At 44.1% G+C, this 14,977-nt stretch overlaps 2 protein-coding genes and 1 long non-coding RNA gene across 7 annotated transcripts in view; 1 reads left to right on the top strand and 2 right to left on the bottom strand.

The window, feature by feature from the left end:
* Positions 1 to 8,567, top strand: part of SNX25 (sorting nexin 25) — a 221,617-nt gene extending 213,050 nt beyond the window's left edge. For both annotated transcript variants that reach the window (XM_040418740.1, XM_040418741.1), the window contains exons 15-19: positions 1,551 to 1,668; positions 2,386 to 2,452; positions 3,715 to 3,896; positions 5,422 to 5,522; positions 7,933 to 8,567. In XM_040418740.1, the coding sequence (XP_040274674.1) occupies positions 1,551 to 1,668; positions 2,386 to 2,452; positions 3,715 to 3,896; positions 5,422 to 5,522; positions 7,933 to 8,028 (564 nt within the window). In that variant the 3' untranslated portion in view covers positions 8,029 to 8,567. The remainder of the gene's footprint in view (positions 1 to 1,550; positions 1,669 to 2,385; positions 2,453 to 3,714; positions 3,897 to 5,421; positions 5,523 to 7,932) is intronic.
* Positions 1 to 14,977, bottom strand: part of LOC120990160 — a 954,651-nt gene that overhangs the window by 279,909 nt on the left and 659,765 nt on the right. The window lies entirely within an intron of this gene.
* LOC120990155 (LRP2 binding protein) overlaps positions 8,715 to 14,977 on the bottom strand; it is a 30,884-nt gene continuing 24,621 nt past the window's right edge. For all 4 annotated transcript variants that reach the window (XM_040418750.1, XM_040418748.1, XM_040418749.1 and 1 more), the window contains 2 exons: positions 11,263 to 11,428; positions 8,715 to 9,224 (listed from right to left, as the gene is read on the bottom strand). In XM_040418750.1, coding sequence (XP_040274684.1) covers positions 9,159 to 9,224; positions 11,263 to 11,428 — 232 coding nt within the window. In that variant the 3' untranslated portion in view covers positions 8,715 to 9,158. The remainder of the gene's footprint in view (positions 9,225 to 11,262; positions 11,429 to 14,977) is intronic.

A 14,977-nucleotide genomic window follows, 5' to 3' on the forward strand; every position in this document is an offset into this window, starting at 1 on the left:
TACAGATTGATAATGGTTTGCAGCACTGGAAATACAATGTACTTTTATTGCTTTAAGTCCGGGGTGGGGAACCTTTTTGCTGCCGAGGGCCATTTGGATATTTGTAACATCGTTCAGGGGCCATACAAAATTCTCAACTTAAAAATGTGACTGCTGTATTTGGTCAAACATATAAGTGACTTAAGGGTAAGTTACAGAAATTGCGCTTCAATTTAAAAAAAATCTAGAGCGCTGTATTTTTGCAGCACAAAATGGCGCCCGCACTATATATATTACATATAGTACAGGTGCCATTTTGACCACACATAGCAGTCTAATTTTTAAGTTACATATGTTACAGAATGTCACATATTTAGTTATTTATTTGGCATTAAAGGCAGCCAAGCTAAACCCAGGGGGGTCCAGAGAGGGGTTCACCCAGCTTTCACTCTGCCACTGTTCCTGCCTTTCTTCACAATTGTCCCTGCCTTTGTCCCTTTCTCAGCCTCAGATCTGACCTCCACCTCCATCAGCCTTCTATCAGACCTTTCAGCCTCAGATTAGACCCCAATCAGACCCTCCCTAGCTTCAGATCAGACTCCCAGCAGACCCCCCAGCCTCAGACCAGACCCTCATCAGACCCCACCCCTATTTTAAGAACATCATGTGTCTGTAGATGATATAACCAGAGCCATTTTGCCAAAGGGCCAACTGTCCTCCTGCATGAAGCTTCCTTAGCAGCATGGGCCCCAGGACAGTAGCACCACTTTCTTTTTTTAAATCAGATTTTTCTTTATTAACATTTTTCAGTCTTATTTTATCACATTAACATGATATTTTGTAGACCAGTAGCACCACTTTCAACTGTATTTGCGTCCTCAGGACAAGGACACATTTTAACTTGTGGTAGAACATGGAGGCATCAGTTCTCTGGGATCACTTAGAATTGCAGCGTCCAGATATAAGGCATGGAGTCCCTATATATTGATGAACGTGACCTGCAAACGCCTATGTTCTGTTCACAGTCCAGCGGTCAGATGGCAAGTCTCTGCACATGTCAACACCACTTGTCATGTTTTGTGAGTGTCCCCAACAGGTGAGCATTGTTAATTTATTCATTGCTATGGATCGTTTCATCCTAAACTTTTTATGAACCAGAGGCAAGGAGATTTAAAATCTGGTGGTCATGATTTTTGACCACCAGATTTTAAATCTCCTTGCCTCTGGTTCATAAAAAGTTTAGGATGAAACGATCCATAGCAATGAATAAATTAACAATGCTCACCTGTTGGGGACACTCACAAAACCTTTGCACTGAGCCCACCAATTTGTTAAAACGGCCTTGGCCATAACTAGTTTTCTCGTAACCACACTGAAAACTTCTGCTCACGTTCTTCTTTCTGGTCTTCACAATGACAGTCTGATATTCCCACCATGCAGTTGGATGGTTTTGTCTAGGGCTGTGAGGGCTCCGTTCAGTCGTTTTCTACTTCTTGCTGCTTGTTCAGGGTGTACCTTACTTGCTTTTATTTGCAGTGCCTGGTGTATCCTATTAACTTTTGTCTACACAGGATGAAGTTGAAGAAGACAGTGACTTATATGACTATGGGGATGATGTGGACGGGAAGAAAGATGCCTTGGCTGAGCCATGCTTCATGCTGATTGTGGAGATTTTTGAGCTGCGGGGAAGTGAGTTTTATCTTTTTTAGTTGAATGTTTTGTACATCCCATTGTTCTGCTCACTTCAGAGGGTCCCCCCCATTGTTATATGCATATCATATGTACATACCTCATCATGAAGATTCCTAGAAGCCACACATACCGTATACAGCACTCATTACCAATCAGAACTAATGTTCTCCTAATTATTAAACGTTCAGTTTTTGTCCGCCCTCCAATCCATGCTGTTTATCTGAGCGTCACTTATAACCTTTTATCCTGTTCTTTATAATTCTTCAATAGGCTGAATTTTAATGAAACCACAGGGCAGTAGGAAAGGAAGCAGGGTGATGGGGTGTATAATTCATCATGGCATCATTTTTAATGCTGTGTGCCTTAATCATAGCTTCAAAATCCTCCTAAATGAACATGGCTTTCTTGTATATGAGCACTGCATTGTGACAACCTGCTCATTGCATGTACTGTGAAAGCAAAAAGCCAGTCATCTGGTGTCGGCGCGGCTCTCGGCAGTGGGAGGCCTGCCTATTATTGTGTGCTGCGGTAGTTTGCAGGTAAGGAGTCAGGGAGCAATGTTATCACAAATGTTCTTGATCTCTTCAATCTTCTCAACCAATTTACTCATGTCAGCCAATTCTCATTTTGTACCAAATGGAAATCTCATGCTATTTGTCATTTAAGGGTGAAATTCTCTGCAGTATTACAAAGTGTTTTTGTGTTTCATTGCAGTGTTCAAGTGGGTGAGAAAAACCCTGATTGCATTGGTACAAATTACATTTGGAAGGACCATAAACAAGTAAGTAGATTCATGCTGCACATGATCCTGTTCTGCTGCTAGTAATTTTCCACATCACATGGCCTGATTAAGTTCCAATGCGGGACCGAGACGTCTGTTAACTGTATGAACCTTTACGTCTTGATCTCTCTTTGTATTTGGTTGCCTTCTTGTGATGGAATAAACCTTCTGTGAGCCCTGAACTTTGGTGTCAAGTTTTACATTTCAACTACTAAAGTTTAGACTTCTTTTTCGGCCCCAGCACATTTCCCCAAGTTTGCTCAATCATCCTCTGTCCTTCCTGGTTTTCCTGATAAATAATGGAGATGCACAGACCTGTGATGTTCTGGTCTCCATTATAGTGGTTCTTGAAAACTGCGCACTCATTACAATATGATCACCAGTTCTACTGGCTCATGTGCTTTTAAAAGGGCTCTCCACTTAGAACAATCTCTACTTGTTAGAAGGGTTTCTTGACACTAAGCTTATTACAAAATGTTCCTCTACTAAAGGCAGATTTACAAAGCATAATTGTCGGGCAGATTATGGGAAACAAATGTTACTACGAATGCTCCTTCCCCATACTAGGCCCATGTAAATGTGCTGGCGATCCCTGGATGAACAAGCAAAATATTCATTCATCTGGTGAAATGATCTTTCATGCAGCACATGAAATCCTCATTTCTGGGCAGCAGATTGCACTGTGCTGTCCGCATCCGTTGCTCCTTTCCGTGGCCCCGCAAAGAAAATAGAACATGTCCTATTCTTGTCCATTTCGCGGACCAGAATAGGCATTTCTATTATGGGCGGCCCGTTCCGTTCCGCAAATTGCGGATCACACACTGGCGGCATCCGTGTGTTTTGCAGATCCTAAATCTTGGGACCGCAAAGCACGGTGCGGTCGTGCGCATTAGGCCTAAAGCTGGTTACTGCAACACTGCTCTCACTGAAGTAACCGTGGTAACCAGCTCCGTCAGCTAGACATCAGGAGTTCCGACCCCCACCGATCATATAGGCCTGCTGAGGATAAGCCATCAATATAAAAATCCTGGACAGCGCCTTAAATCCATTTTAGTTTTCCATGTGTAATTATTATGTACTATAGTATGACCATATAATGACTGCGATCTGTCATATGTTAAATGCCTATTCAAGTGTTCTCTTATGAGCAGAAACGGATTGATCCCTTTAAACTGCTGTTATTCCACCGGTCTGCAGATTGTTGTTGTCTGCTGCCTGTGCTGTAATGGACGTGGATGATTTATATGTCTTATTTCATGCAGACAGATCCGAGACACAGTCAATTGGATTTTCAGTGAGCAGATGTTGTTGTACTATATCAATGTGTTCAGAGATGCTTTCTGGCCTAATGGAAAACTGGCTCCTCCAAAAACCTCAAGAACGGAGCTGCAATGTCAGGAAACCAAACATAAAGCACAGCAAAAACTACTTGAAAACATCCCCGGTGAGCAGACGTCTTCTCCTGGCATCGCTCTGATCATTGGTCGCTATTACTTGCAATTGATTAGTAGTGTTCATTGATTGGTTGATTTGAGTAGACGGAACTGCCCGCCGCATCCGCCGCTGACTGAAAGCATTTGTGAGACGGATCCGGGTGCGGATCCGTCTCACAAATGCATTGCAAGGACCGATCCGTCTCTCCGCTTGTCATGCGGACCGACGGATCCGTCTTGTACATTTTTTCACATTTTTACCGATCTGCGCATGCTGGAACGACTGATCCGGCATTCCGGTATTCTGAATGCCGGATCCGGCGCTAATTCATTCCTATGGGAAAAAATGCCGGATCCGGCGTTCAGGCAAGTCTTCAGTTTTTTTCGCCGGAGAGAAAACCGTAGCATGCTACGGTTTTCTCTTTTGCCTGATCAGTCAAAACGACTGAACTGAAGACATACTGATGCAAACTGAACGGATTACTCTCCATTCAGAATGCATGGGGATATGCCTGATCAGTTCTTTTCCGGTATAGAGCCCCTGTGACGGAACTCTATGCCGGAAAAGAACAACGCAAGTGTGAAAGTAGCTTAAGTAAGGGCTCTTTCACACCTGCGTTCTTTTCTTCCGGCATAGAGTTCCGTCGTCGGGGCTCTATGCCGGAAGAATCCTGATCAGTTTTATCCTAATGCATTCTGAATGGAGAGAAATCCGTTCAGGATGCATCAGGATGTCTTCAGTTCCGGAACGGAACGTTTTTTGGCCGGAGAAAATACCGCAGCATGCTGCGCTTTTTGCTCCGGCCAAAAATCCTGAAGACTTGCCGCAAGGCCGGATCCGGAATTAATGCCCATTGAAAGGCATTGATCCGGATCCGGCCTTAAGCTAAACGTCGTTTCGGCGCATTGCCGGACCCGACGTTTAGCTTTTTCAGAGTGGTTACCATGGCTGCCAGGACGCTAAAGTCCTGGCAGCCATGGTAAAGTGTAGCGGGGAGCGGGGGAGCAGTATACTTACCGTCCGTGCGGCTCCCCGGGCGCTCCAGAGTGACGTCAGGGCGCCCCAAGCGCATGGATCACGTCATCCATGCGCATGGGGCGCTCTGACGTCATTCTGGAGCGCCCCGGGAGCCGCACGGACTGTAAGTATACTGCTCCCCCGCTCCTACTATGGCAACCAGGACTTTAATAGCGTCCTGGGTGCCATAGTAACACTGAAAGCATTTTGAAGACGGCTCCGTCTTCAAATGCTTTCAGTACACTTGCGTTTTTCCGGATCCGGCGGGCACCTCCGGCAACGGAAGTGCACGCCGGATCCCAACAACGCAAGTGTGAAAGAGGCCTTAGGAGCTGCTTCTCAGGACATGCTGATGGGTTTAACCTGAATTAAAAACAGATTAAGTTGCAGCTAATTTCACTTCCATCTCCTCTGGGAAATGAGAATGCTAATTATTACTCAGAAGTTGTAAGAGAGGATATGAAGTTGTCCTCCAGGCCTAGAAGACACTAGTGTGATCCACGTGGTTTGTCTTACAGATGCACTTCAGAACCTGGTTGGACAGCAGAACGCACGTCACGGTATAATAAAAATATTCAATGCACTGCAAGAAAACCGGGCCAATAAACATCTGCTCTATGTAAGCTATATGATTATTCCTCCGCCAGTACTATTTTATTTACAGTAACTTTTCACACTTATGGGATTTTCCATTCATGCAGAACATAAAATATAAGAAAAGAAGATACCCTGCACGTGAAACCTTATTATATTTAAGATTCTGAGCTGCAGATCATGACCAATACGTAAAGGGGTTCTCTGGGAATAAGTAACTTTTAGTGATGCCCACAGCCTGCGTCCGCTATGGGAAGAGTCATATTTACCTGCTCCGTCCTGTGCGCTGGCTCCAGCAGGTCTAGCGTCCATTCCGCACTTGTTTCATTCCTCCCCAGCCTGGTCACCTGCTCCACTGCAGCCAGTGGCTGGCTTAAGCAGTGCCAGTGGTGCAGGTAAGCAGGCTGTGGACGTCACTGATGACAATTTGATGAAAGACCCTAAAGGGGCTGTGCTGAAGTTGAAATACATGGCTGCTTTCTTCCCAAGGCAATGCCACACCTGCACAGGTTAGGTGTGGTATTGCAGCTTGAGTGGAACCAAGCTGCAGTAACAAACACAACCTGTAGACTGGTGTGGCACTGTTTCTGGAAGAAAGCAGACATGTTTTTGTAAAAATTTGATACAGCCCCACTTATCAGTAATAATGTTAAAATATGCTGTGTATGTCCAGCAGTGCACTAATACTAAAGACTAAGCAGTGATGCCTAGTTTTATTCATATGGGGCAACTATTCTACTGTCTGACTCTGTGTGTCTTCCAATGTTTGCTGTCCACATCTTCCAGTGTGCTGTCCACATCTTTTGCGGCCCCATTGAAATGAATGGGTCCGCACCCGTTCCGCAAAATTGTGGAACGGATGCGTACCCATTAATATGGTCGTCTGAATGAGCCCTTAAGGGGTACTCCAGGTAAATCCACTGGATAGGTTATGCACATGGTGGTGATCACTAGGACACCTCGCCCTCACCACCAGAGGTTAGAAGGGGGGATGATAGTCTCCTCCACAACCACATTGAGCAGTTTGGTGGCTGAGTATGTGCAGTGTCATAGAACATACAGTGCTGCCCATAATTATTCATACCCTGGCAAATTTTGACTTAAAGTTACTTTTATTCAACCAGCAAGTAATTTTTTGACAGGAAATGACATAGGTGTCTCCCAAAAGATAATAAGACGATGTACAAGAGGTATTATTGTGGAAAAAAACATTTCTCAGCTTTTATTTACATTTGAGCAAAAAGTGTCCAGTCCAAAATTATTCATACCCTTCTCAATAATGAATAGAAAAGCCTTTATTGGCTATTACAGCAATTAAATGCTTCCTATAATTGCAGACCAGCTTTTTCCATGTCTCCACAGGTATTTTTGCCCATTCATCTTTAGCAATGAGCTCCAAATCTTTCAGGTTGGAGGGTCTTCTTGCCATCACCCTGAGCTTTAGCTACTTCCATAGATTCTCAATTGGATTCAAGTCTGGACTCTGGCTGGGCCACTCCAAAACGTTAATGTTGTTGTCTGCTAACCATTTCTTCACCACTTTTGCTGTGTGTTTTGGGTCATTGTAATGCTGAAATGTCCACTGGTGCCCAAGGCCAAGTTTCTCATGACTGCCTGATGTTGTCGTTGAGAATCCTCATGTATTGCTCTTTTTTCATGGTGCGGTTTACTGTGATTAGGTTCCCTGGTCCATTGGCTGAAAAACACCCCCAAAGCATTAGGTTCCCACCACCATGTTTGACAGTGGGGATGGTGTTCTTTGGGTTGAAGGCTTCTCCTTTTTTACACCAAATGAAGGAAACATCATTGTGACCAAACAATTCAATTTTTGTTTTATCTGACCATAACACAGAAGACCAGAAGTCTTCTTCTTTGTCCAGGTGAGCTTTTGCAAAGGCCAAGCGAGCTTCTGTGTGCCTTATCTGGAGAAGTGGCGTCCTCCTTGGTCTGCATCCGTGGAACCCAGCAGTGTGCAGTGTCCATTGGATTGTCTGCCTTCAGACATTGCCACCAGCAGAGCCCAAATTCACCAGGATGGCCTTGGTGGTGATCCTTGGATTCTTTTTCACCTCTCTAACTATCCTCCTGACCAGCACAGGTGTCACTTTTGGCTGCCAACCACGTCCTCTGAGATTTTCCACAGTGCAGAACATCTTGTATTTTTTGCTCAAATGTAAATAAAAGCTGAGAAATGTTTTTTTCCCACAATAATGCCTCTTGTACATCGTCTTATTATCTTTTGGGAGACACCTATGTCATTTCCCGTCAAAAAATTACTTGCTGGTTGAATAAAAGTAACTTAAAGTCAAAATTTGCCAGGGGTATGAATAATTATGGGCAGCACTGTATATATGTATATACGTGTATTGTCTTTAATCCATTGCAAAAATGCAGCGATCCCATGACTGATTATCTTTTTGTGTGTTTTCTCTCAGGTATTGCTTGAAGTTCTTCTAGTAGAGTTGTGTCCAGAATTAAGGACTCATTTAGAGCAACTGAAAGCTGGTCCAGTGTGTGATAGCACAAAGTGAACCACTACTTCTAATGTCTGTGTAACAATAGACATGCTGATTACTTTCCTCTTTTCCATAGAGGGCCAACTGAGGACTACTTATTCCCCTGTGTCTTTTTCGTTTGTTTTATGTGACATTACGGACGGGGAGGCTACTCTAGTACTTGTAGAAGATAATGCTGCATTGATAATCGGTTTTATTTTAGAAATGTTACATGGTTACTGTTCTCTCTAGAATAAGACCCACAATGTTAATATACTGTCCGGCCTCATTCACACGTTCATATGTATTTTGCGGTTCACAAAGCGCAGATCCGCAAAATACGGTTGATGTCCATGTTGCATCCGACATTTTATATATTATTATTTTTTTCCCCAGATCCATTGACTTGTCCGTTGTCCCAATTTTGCAGCCACGTATAGGACACGTTGTATCTTTTTGCAAAACAGACGTCCTCACATGGAAGGGTGTGTGTGCTTTCCGCACGCATATGTCCGTTCTGCAGAACTTGTCCTATTGGCAGCAAAATGCGGTCCACAGACCACTGATGTCTAATGGATGCAACATAGTCGTTTGCACGAGGCCTAAGGAATGGGGGCATCTTTTAACCTGTTCAGTGGAACGTTGGCACTGGACATACACGACATTCAAGGAGCGTTCTGTAAGATAGAGGCAAGACAAAACTGAATGTTGTACAGATCATTTCCTCATTGAGGATCTTGGACATTCCTTTGTTATTTCCGGTGTATTGAAGAATGTTTTGTGCAATACTTTACGTAATGTAATTGTGAATATTTTATTCTTTATTGCTTTTATTTTTACCAAAGACTGCCCATTATTTAAACTATTTGTAAGCAATAAATAAAAAATGAACTGATTCCGGTTTACTGCATCATTGATGACGAGAAATCCACTGCACAGGAAGGGGAACTCCTTCTTCTAGACCCCGTGGACCCCTCCACACGAAATCAGGAAGGTGGGAAACGCGTTACTCAGTGTGTGCATTTAATATTGTTCACAAATCATTGTGGCTTGACATAAGATATTGTGAGATCGTGCGTCTAATGTGCAGGATGGTGATGTGACTGTAGTCCACGCTGATGAATGTGAAGAGATAAGTCGGTCTGAAGCGCTAGTGAAACTCACTGCTATAACTTTCCGTATATTACATCACACTGGAGATCACTGGTTACCTCTGCATCAACGCAGGACGCCTGAAAGATAGAAGTGGTTAGAATCACATTCCTGATCAGGACCAGTCATGCTGGTATGAGGTTTGTGCAGACTCTTTGTAGTGGAGGGAATTTTGCTCTACACGCCACAACAAATATTACAGAATGCAGATTTGAGCGCATTCATTTTGTGGGTGAGATCTTGAAAATATGTACCTCAAAATCCACTGTGACCAACCCTTATTAAAGGCAGGCAATGTATTAGTACTGTCACTGGTGATCTAGTGTTCCTCAACTCCAGTCCTCAGGGCCTAGCTGCCGGTCATGATTTGAGAATATCCCACAGAATGAATACCTGAGGTAAGTCCTGATAAATGGACACTAATTATATCACCTGCTCAATACTAAGGAAATCCTGAAAACATGACTGGTAGGTGGGCCCTGAGGACTGGAATGGAGGAACTCTGCTATAGATTATGCCTCAGCCCAGTAGTCAATGGACCATCATTACACCAATGAAACGCTCATTCGACTGACAGCGATTGCTTTTCACCTCCTGAAATAAGCTGCTGCCAGACACCTCTGACGACGGCTTATCTCCCTTGAAAATGAGGTATCGGCATGTTTAAATCCAACAAGCCTCATCCTTCTCACCCCCAACATCTTATGTACATCTAATATTTTTTACACAATTGGCAGGCTCAGCTAAACTTAGTCTAATGTGTATGGTCATCTTATGGTTCTGGTGTTTTGACAGCGATACTTGGTACTATTCTTGCAACTAGAAACTCAAAGAACCGAGTCAATGTGCTCCATCAGAATTTGTTGGGATCGGTCATGGCTTCAGTAAGAAGAGAAGGCTTGACAGTAGTGTGAACAGAGCCTAAGAAAACACAGGGAAGATTTATGAAACTGTCTAAAAAATGAAGAGTGCTATAAGAAATGGCCCAGTCTATACAAGAGAGCGATGGGAACTGGAGCCCAGAGCCTGACCTAACATGACAGCTTGGTGCTCCTTTTTTTTTTTTTTTTGAGCCAGACACTGCTCTGAGCTGAAATCACAAGACATTTATGAAAGTGCTATATAAAAGAAAGTACCTTTTTGAAGTGTTCTTTACATAAGGAATAAATGACGACACTGCCATTTTAGCAAAGGCCTCCTGAAGCATTGGTGATATTTAGACCTTTTTACATAACTCTTAGGAATTCACGCGCTTGGTGATGACGTGCGCAGCAGGAATCTGTGAGTTGTTTATACAGTAACGGCAGCTATACACATTCGTCTGACGGCTATGGCTACTTTCACACTAGCGTTGTTTTAATCCGGCGTTCAATTCCGACACCGGAACTGCCCGCCGGATCCGGAAAAACGTGTGAAAACGGATTACATTTGAATCCTGATCAGGATTTTGATCACAATGCAAAAATGCATTGGAAAAAACGGATCCGCCATTTATGGACTTTAACTTTTTTTTCACATTTTTCGGGTTTAACATGCAAAAGCCAGATCCGGTTTGACTGAACACACGGCGCCAGATCCGGCGTTAATGCAAGTCAATGGGAAAAAGACCGGATCCGGCGTTCAGTCAAAGTGTTCAGGATTTTTGGCCGGAGGTAAAAATACAACATGCTACGGTTTTCTGAAAAGCCTGATCAGTCAAAAAGACTGAACTGAAGACATCCTGATGCATCCTGAACGGATTACTCTCCATTCAGAATGCATGGGGATAAAACTGATCAGTTCTTTTCCGGATTTGAGCCCCTAGGACGGAACTCAGCGCCGGAAAAGAAAAACGCTAGAGTGAAAGTACCTCATCTCGCCCGACTTCCCCAAACAGCTGAACGTGCATGTGTATTCAGTAGGGAGAGCGGCGAAAGTTGCTGCCGGCTTATGAAAATACTCACTTCACCCGATCTCTTTTCCCCAACTTCATCTGTCGGGAGAGTCAGGAGCTCCCCATACACATTCGAATGTCGGCCATTACACTAATATGTATGAGGGCTTTAAGTGTGGTTGTATGTGTGGGGAATTGTATATAGTCTTCTGCAATTTGTATAAAGCATCATCATTACCGCTTACCTTTCTGTAGTATTGTTTTGCTGCAGCTGTGTCTGTCTTTATGCCCAAACCAAGATGGAGACACCTAGCAAGGTAGAAGTTGGCCATAGCAATTCCTTTGGCGATGTACACAGGAAGACAATCTTCAGCATTTTCTAAAAGATCAACCTTATCATATTGTATAATCCTATAAAAATTAACAAAATAAAGTTAAGTATAGTAAATGCACATTAAAGGGAATGTATCACCTTTAATTGTAACCAGATAGAGCAGAAAATGTTGTGGGCAGCCATCTTGTCTGAGCTGCTGTTAACAGCATTTAGAGATATGGAGGAGGAACATGGCCCATGTGCACAGACACTGAGCCCATGCCATCACTTGAATAATACAGCTGCCACCCTGGATCTCACTGCTAGGATTTGAGATAATTCAGAACCTGGAAGTTTAAGTCCTCACATGCTGCGGTCAATAGCAACTGTGACATCAGAGAGGGGAAGTCTCCTTGCCTAACCTGTTCCACATGCCATATGTCCCTTAGCAGAAGCGGCTAGGTCAAACCCTCTAATAATGAAAATTTGACGGGCCTGGCATAAAATATATACTCTTATACTCCTCAACCCCTTGTTCTCCACTTCTCTTACCCTGACACTTAGCGGGTCATTTAGTCTGCGACTTCTCCCCGCTCAAGCCAGGTCTAAAAAAGAAGACGTAGCAGGGAAGGTGGACGAGCCGACAGGCCCGTCTCATTTACCATTTTCTACACCTGTTTTAGCCATAGAAAATGCTCTAAATGTTAGACAGCTCGGAAGCTGTCTTACATTTAGAAGTCGCAGAGGATCCGCCAAAGTTGTGTAGAAGCTGGTGCCTCTTCATAAGGGCTCATTCAGACGGCCGTATGTGTTTTGCGGTCCACAAATTGCGGATCCACAAAACACAGATACCGGCCTGTGTGCGTTCCACAGTTTGCGGACAGCACATGGCCGTCACGCTCATAGAAAATGGCTATTCTTGTCCACAATTGCGGACAAGCATAGGACATGCTCTATATTTTTTGCGGGGCCGCGGAACGGAACACAGTGTGCTGTCTACATCTTTTGCGGCCCCGTTGAAATGAATGGGTCCGCACCCGTTCCGCAAAAATGCGGAACAAAACGTACGTCCATCTAAATGAGCTCTAACTCCGGGAGATCTACCACCTGGTATAGGGGTTATAAAGTCCGGCGTCTAAAATGCTGGCCTTAACAAATGTGCCCCTTAGGCCTCTTTCACACGAGCGAGTATTCCGCGCGGGTGCAATGCGTGACGTGAACGCATTGCACCCGCACTGAATCCTGACCCATTCATTTCTATGGGGCTGTGCACACGAGCGGTGATTTTCACGCATCACTTTGGCGTTGCGTGAAAATCGCAGCATGTTCTATATTGTGCGTTTTTCACGCAACGCAGGCCTCATAGAAGTGAATGGGGCTGCGTGAAAATCGCAAGCATCTGCAAGCAAGTGCGGATGCGGTGTGATTTTTCACGCACGGTTGCTAAGAGACGATGGGGACCCGATCATTATTATTTCCCCTTATAACATGGTTATAAGGGAAAATAATAGCATTCTGAATACAGAATGCATAGTACAATAGCGCTGGAGGGGTTAAATTTTTTTTTTTTAACTCTCCTTAATCCACTTGTTCGCGCAGCCGGCATCTCTTTTGTCTTCTTCTTTGAGGAATAGGACCTTTTGATGACGTCACTATGCTCATCGCATGGTCCATCACATGATCCATCACCATGGTTATGGATCATGTGACGGACCATGTGATGAGCGCAGTGACATCATCAAAGGTCCTTTTCCTGTGCACAGCAAAGAGGAAGATAGAAGAGAAGCCGGGCTCCGCGATCAAGTGGATTAAGGCGAGTTATATTATTTTTTATTTATTTTTTAACCCCTCCAGCCCTATTGTACTATGCATTCTGTATTAAAAATGCTATTATTTTCCCTTATAACCATGGTATAAGGGAAAATAATAATGATCGGGTCCCCATCCCGATCATCTCCTAGCAACCGTGCGTGAAAATCGCACCGCATCCGCACTTGATTGCAGATGCTTGCAATTTTCACGCAGCCCCATTCACTTCTATGGGGCCTGCGTTGCGTGAAAAACGCAGAATATAGAACATGCTGCGATTTTCACGCAACGCACAAGTGATGCGTGAAAATCACCGCTCGTGTGCACAGCCCCATAGAAATGAATGGGTCTGGATTCAGTGCGGGTGCAATGTGTTCACCTCACGCGTTGCACCCGCGCGGAATACTCGCTCCTGTGAAAAGGGCCTTATACTCCTAGCAGAAGAACAATCTCTCTATCTCCTCCCGACCACTAGATATGTGGAGATGCTCTTTAAACTAATTCACAGGACATATTACCCCCACCCAGGAATATAAAATGGGTATTTTTACCACTTCTGTTTGTTTTAAATGTGGCACCTCAGGGGCAAATTTATACCACTGCATTTGGCAATGCCGACATATACAGCAGATTTGGGTTGACGTACACAAATTTGCCACTCAACACCTAAATCCAAACACTCCCTTAAAACACTTGCTCATGGATGGTCATGGGTTTTATAGACAAAACACAATCCAATATACCTATTTTTGATACTGCATATAGTTTCAGCCGCAGCCAAAAAGACAATAATCCAAGTCTGGAAACAACCTCTTCCCCCTTCATTTAACTTTAATTATGTTTTATTATGAAAATGGATTGGATAGAAGCTGCCCAGTGTAAGGAGCAGAAGGCTAAGTTCTTCTTCACCATGTGGGGTATATAGGTTGCCTGGCTTCCCGAGAACGGCACTTCTGTTTTTCTTTGCCCACACGGTACCAGGATCGCCTACTGATCAGTTTCTGTCTCTTGTATTTACATCAAACTGTCATGATATACCCTATCCTTTTGTATCCTCCTTCAACCAAATTAAAGTGGGGGTTCATGCATCCAAAATTCAATGGGCGCCTTGAGTTTCAGTAGGGCTGCACGGTTATCGGAGTCCTCTGAGGCCACTCCAATATGGGTTGGGTAGGAGGGTGGTGCACACCAGTATATTTTTATTTAATTTTTTTTTTTTTAAGAACAACTGTCAGACTGATAATGATGTCGCACACGATATACTGTATGCACCCGTTCTTTTGGCACACTTTGAATATTAAATCTGCCCCATAATGATTTTAGTCCGCTCAGGCATTCATCAATAGCAGCCCAGCACATTGCCAGCAGCATTATTATATCGTAGTGCCCTATAAGTGGCGCTGGCTGAAGGAGAGATGATGACGACACAGGGTTCTACATGTCCGGAAATAATGAATCCTTTGCCTCACCATTGGTTTAGGAGCACACCAAACTGAAAGATACTGCTCATGTGTCTCGTGAACCACGTATAACAGTAACAGGAGCACAACAGGACTAAGTGTAGATTTTGATCTCTTCTGTGAAAAATGACTCTCTAGCTCTACCTCCTTCACCAGTGAGCCCCACCTTGCAATTTGGGAAGCACTGGTCTAATGGTCCATTCACATGTCCGTGAATGCGTCCGCACCCGTTCCGCAATTCTGCGGAACGGGTGCGGACCCATTCATTCTCTATGGGTCAGGAATGGATGCGGACAGCACACAGTGTGCTGTTTGCATCTGCATTTCCGGAGCGCGCCCCCGATCTTTCCAGCAATTGCGGACAAGAATAGGCATTTC

This window comes from Bufo bufo, chromosome 2 (genome assembly GCF_905171765.1).
Source record: "Bufo bufo chromosome 2, aBufBuf1.1, whole genome shotgun sequence".
In the NCBI taxonomy this organism is placed as follows: Eukaryota; Metazoa; Chordata; class Amphibia; order Anura; family Bufonidae; genus Bufo; species Bufo bufo.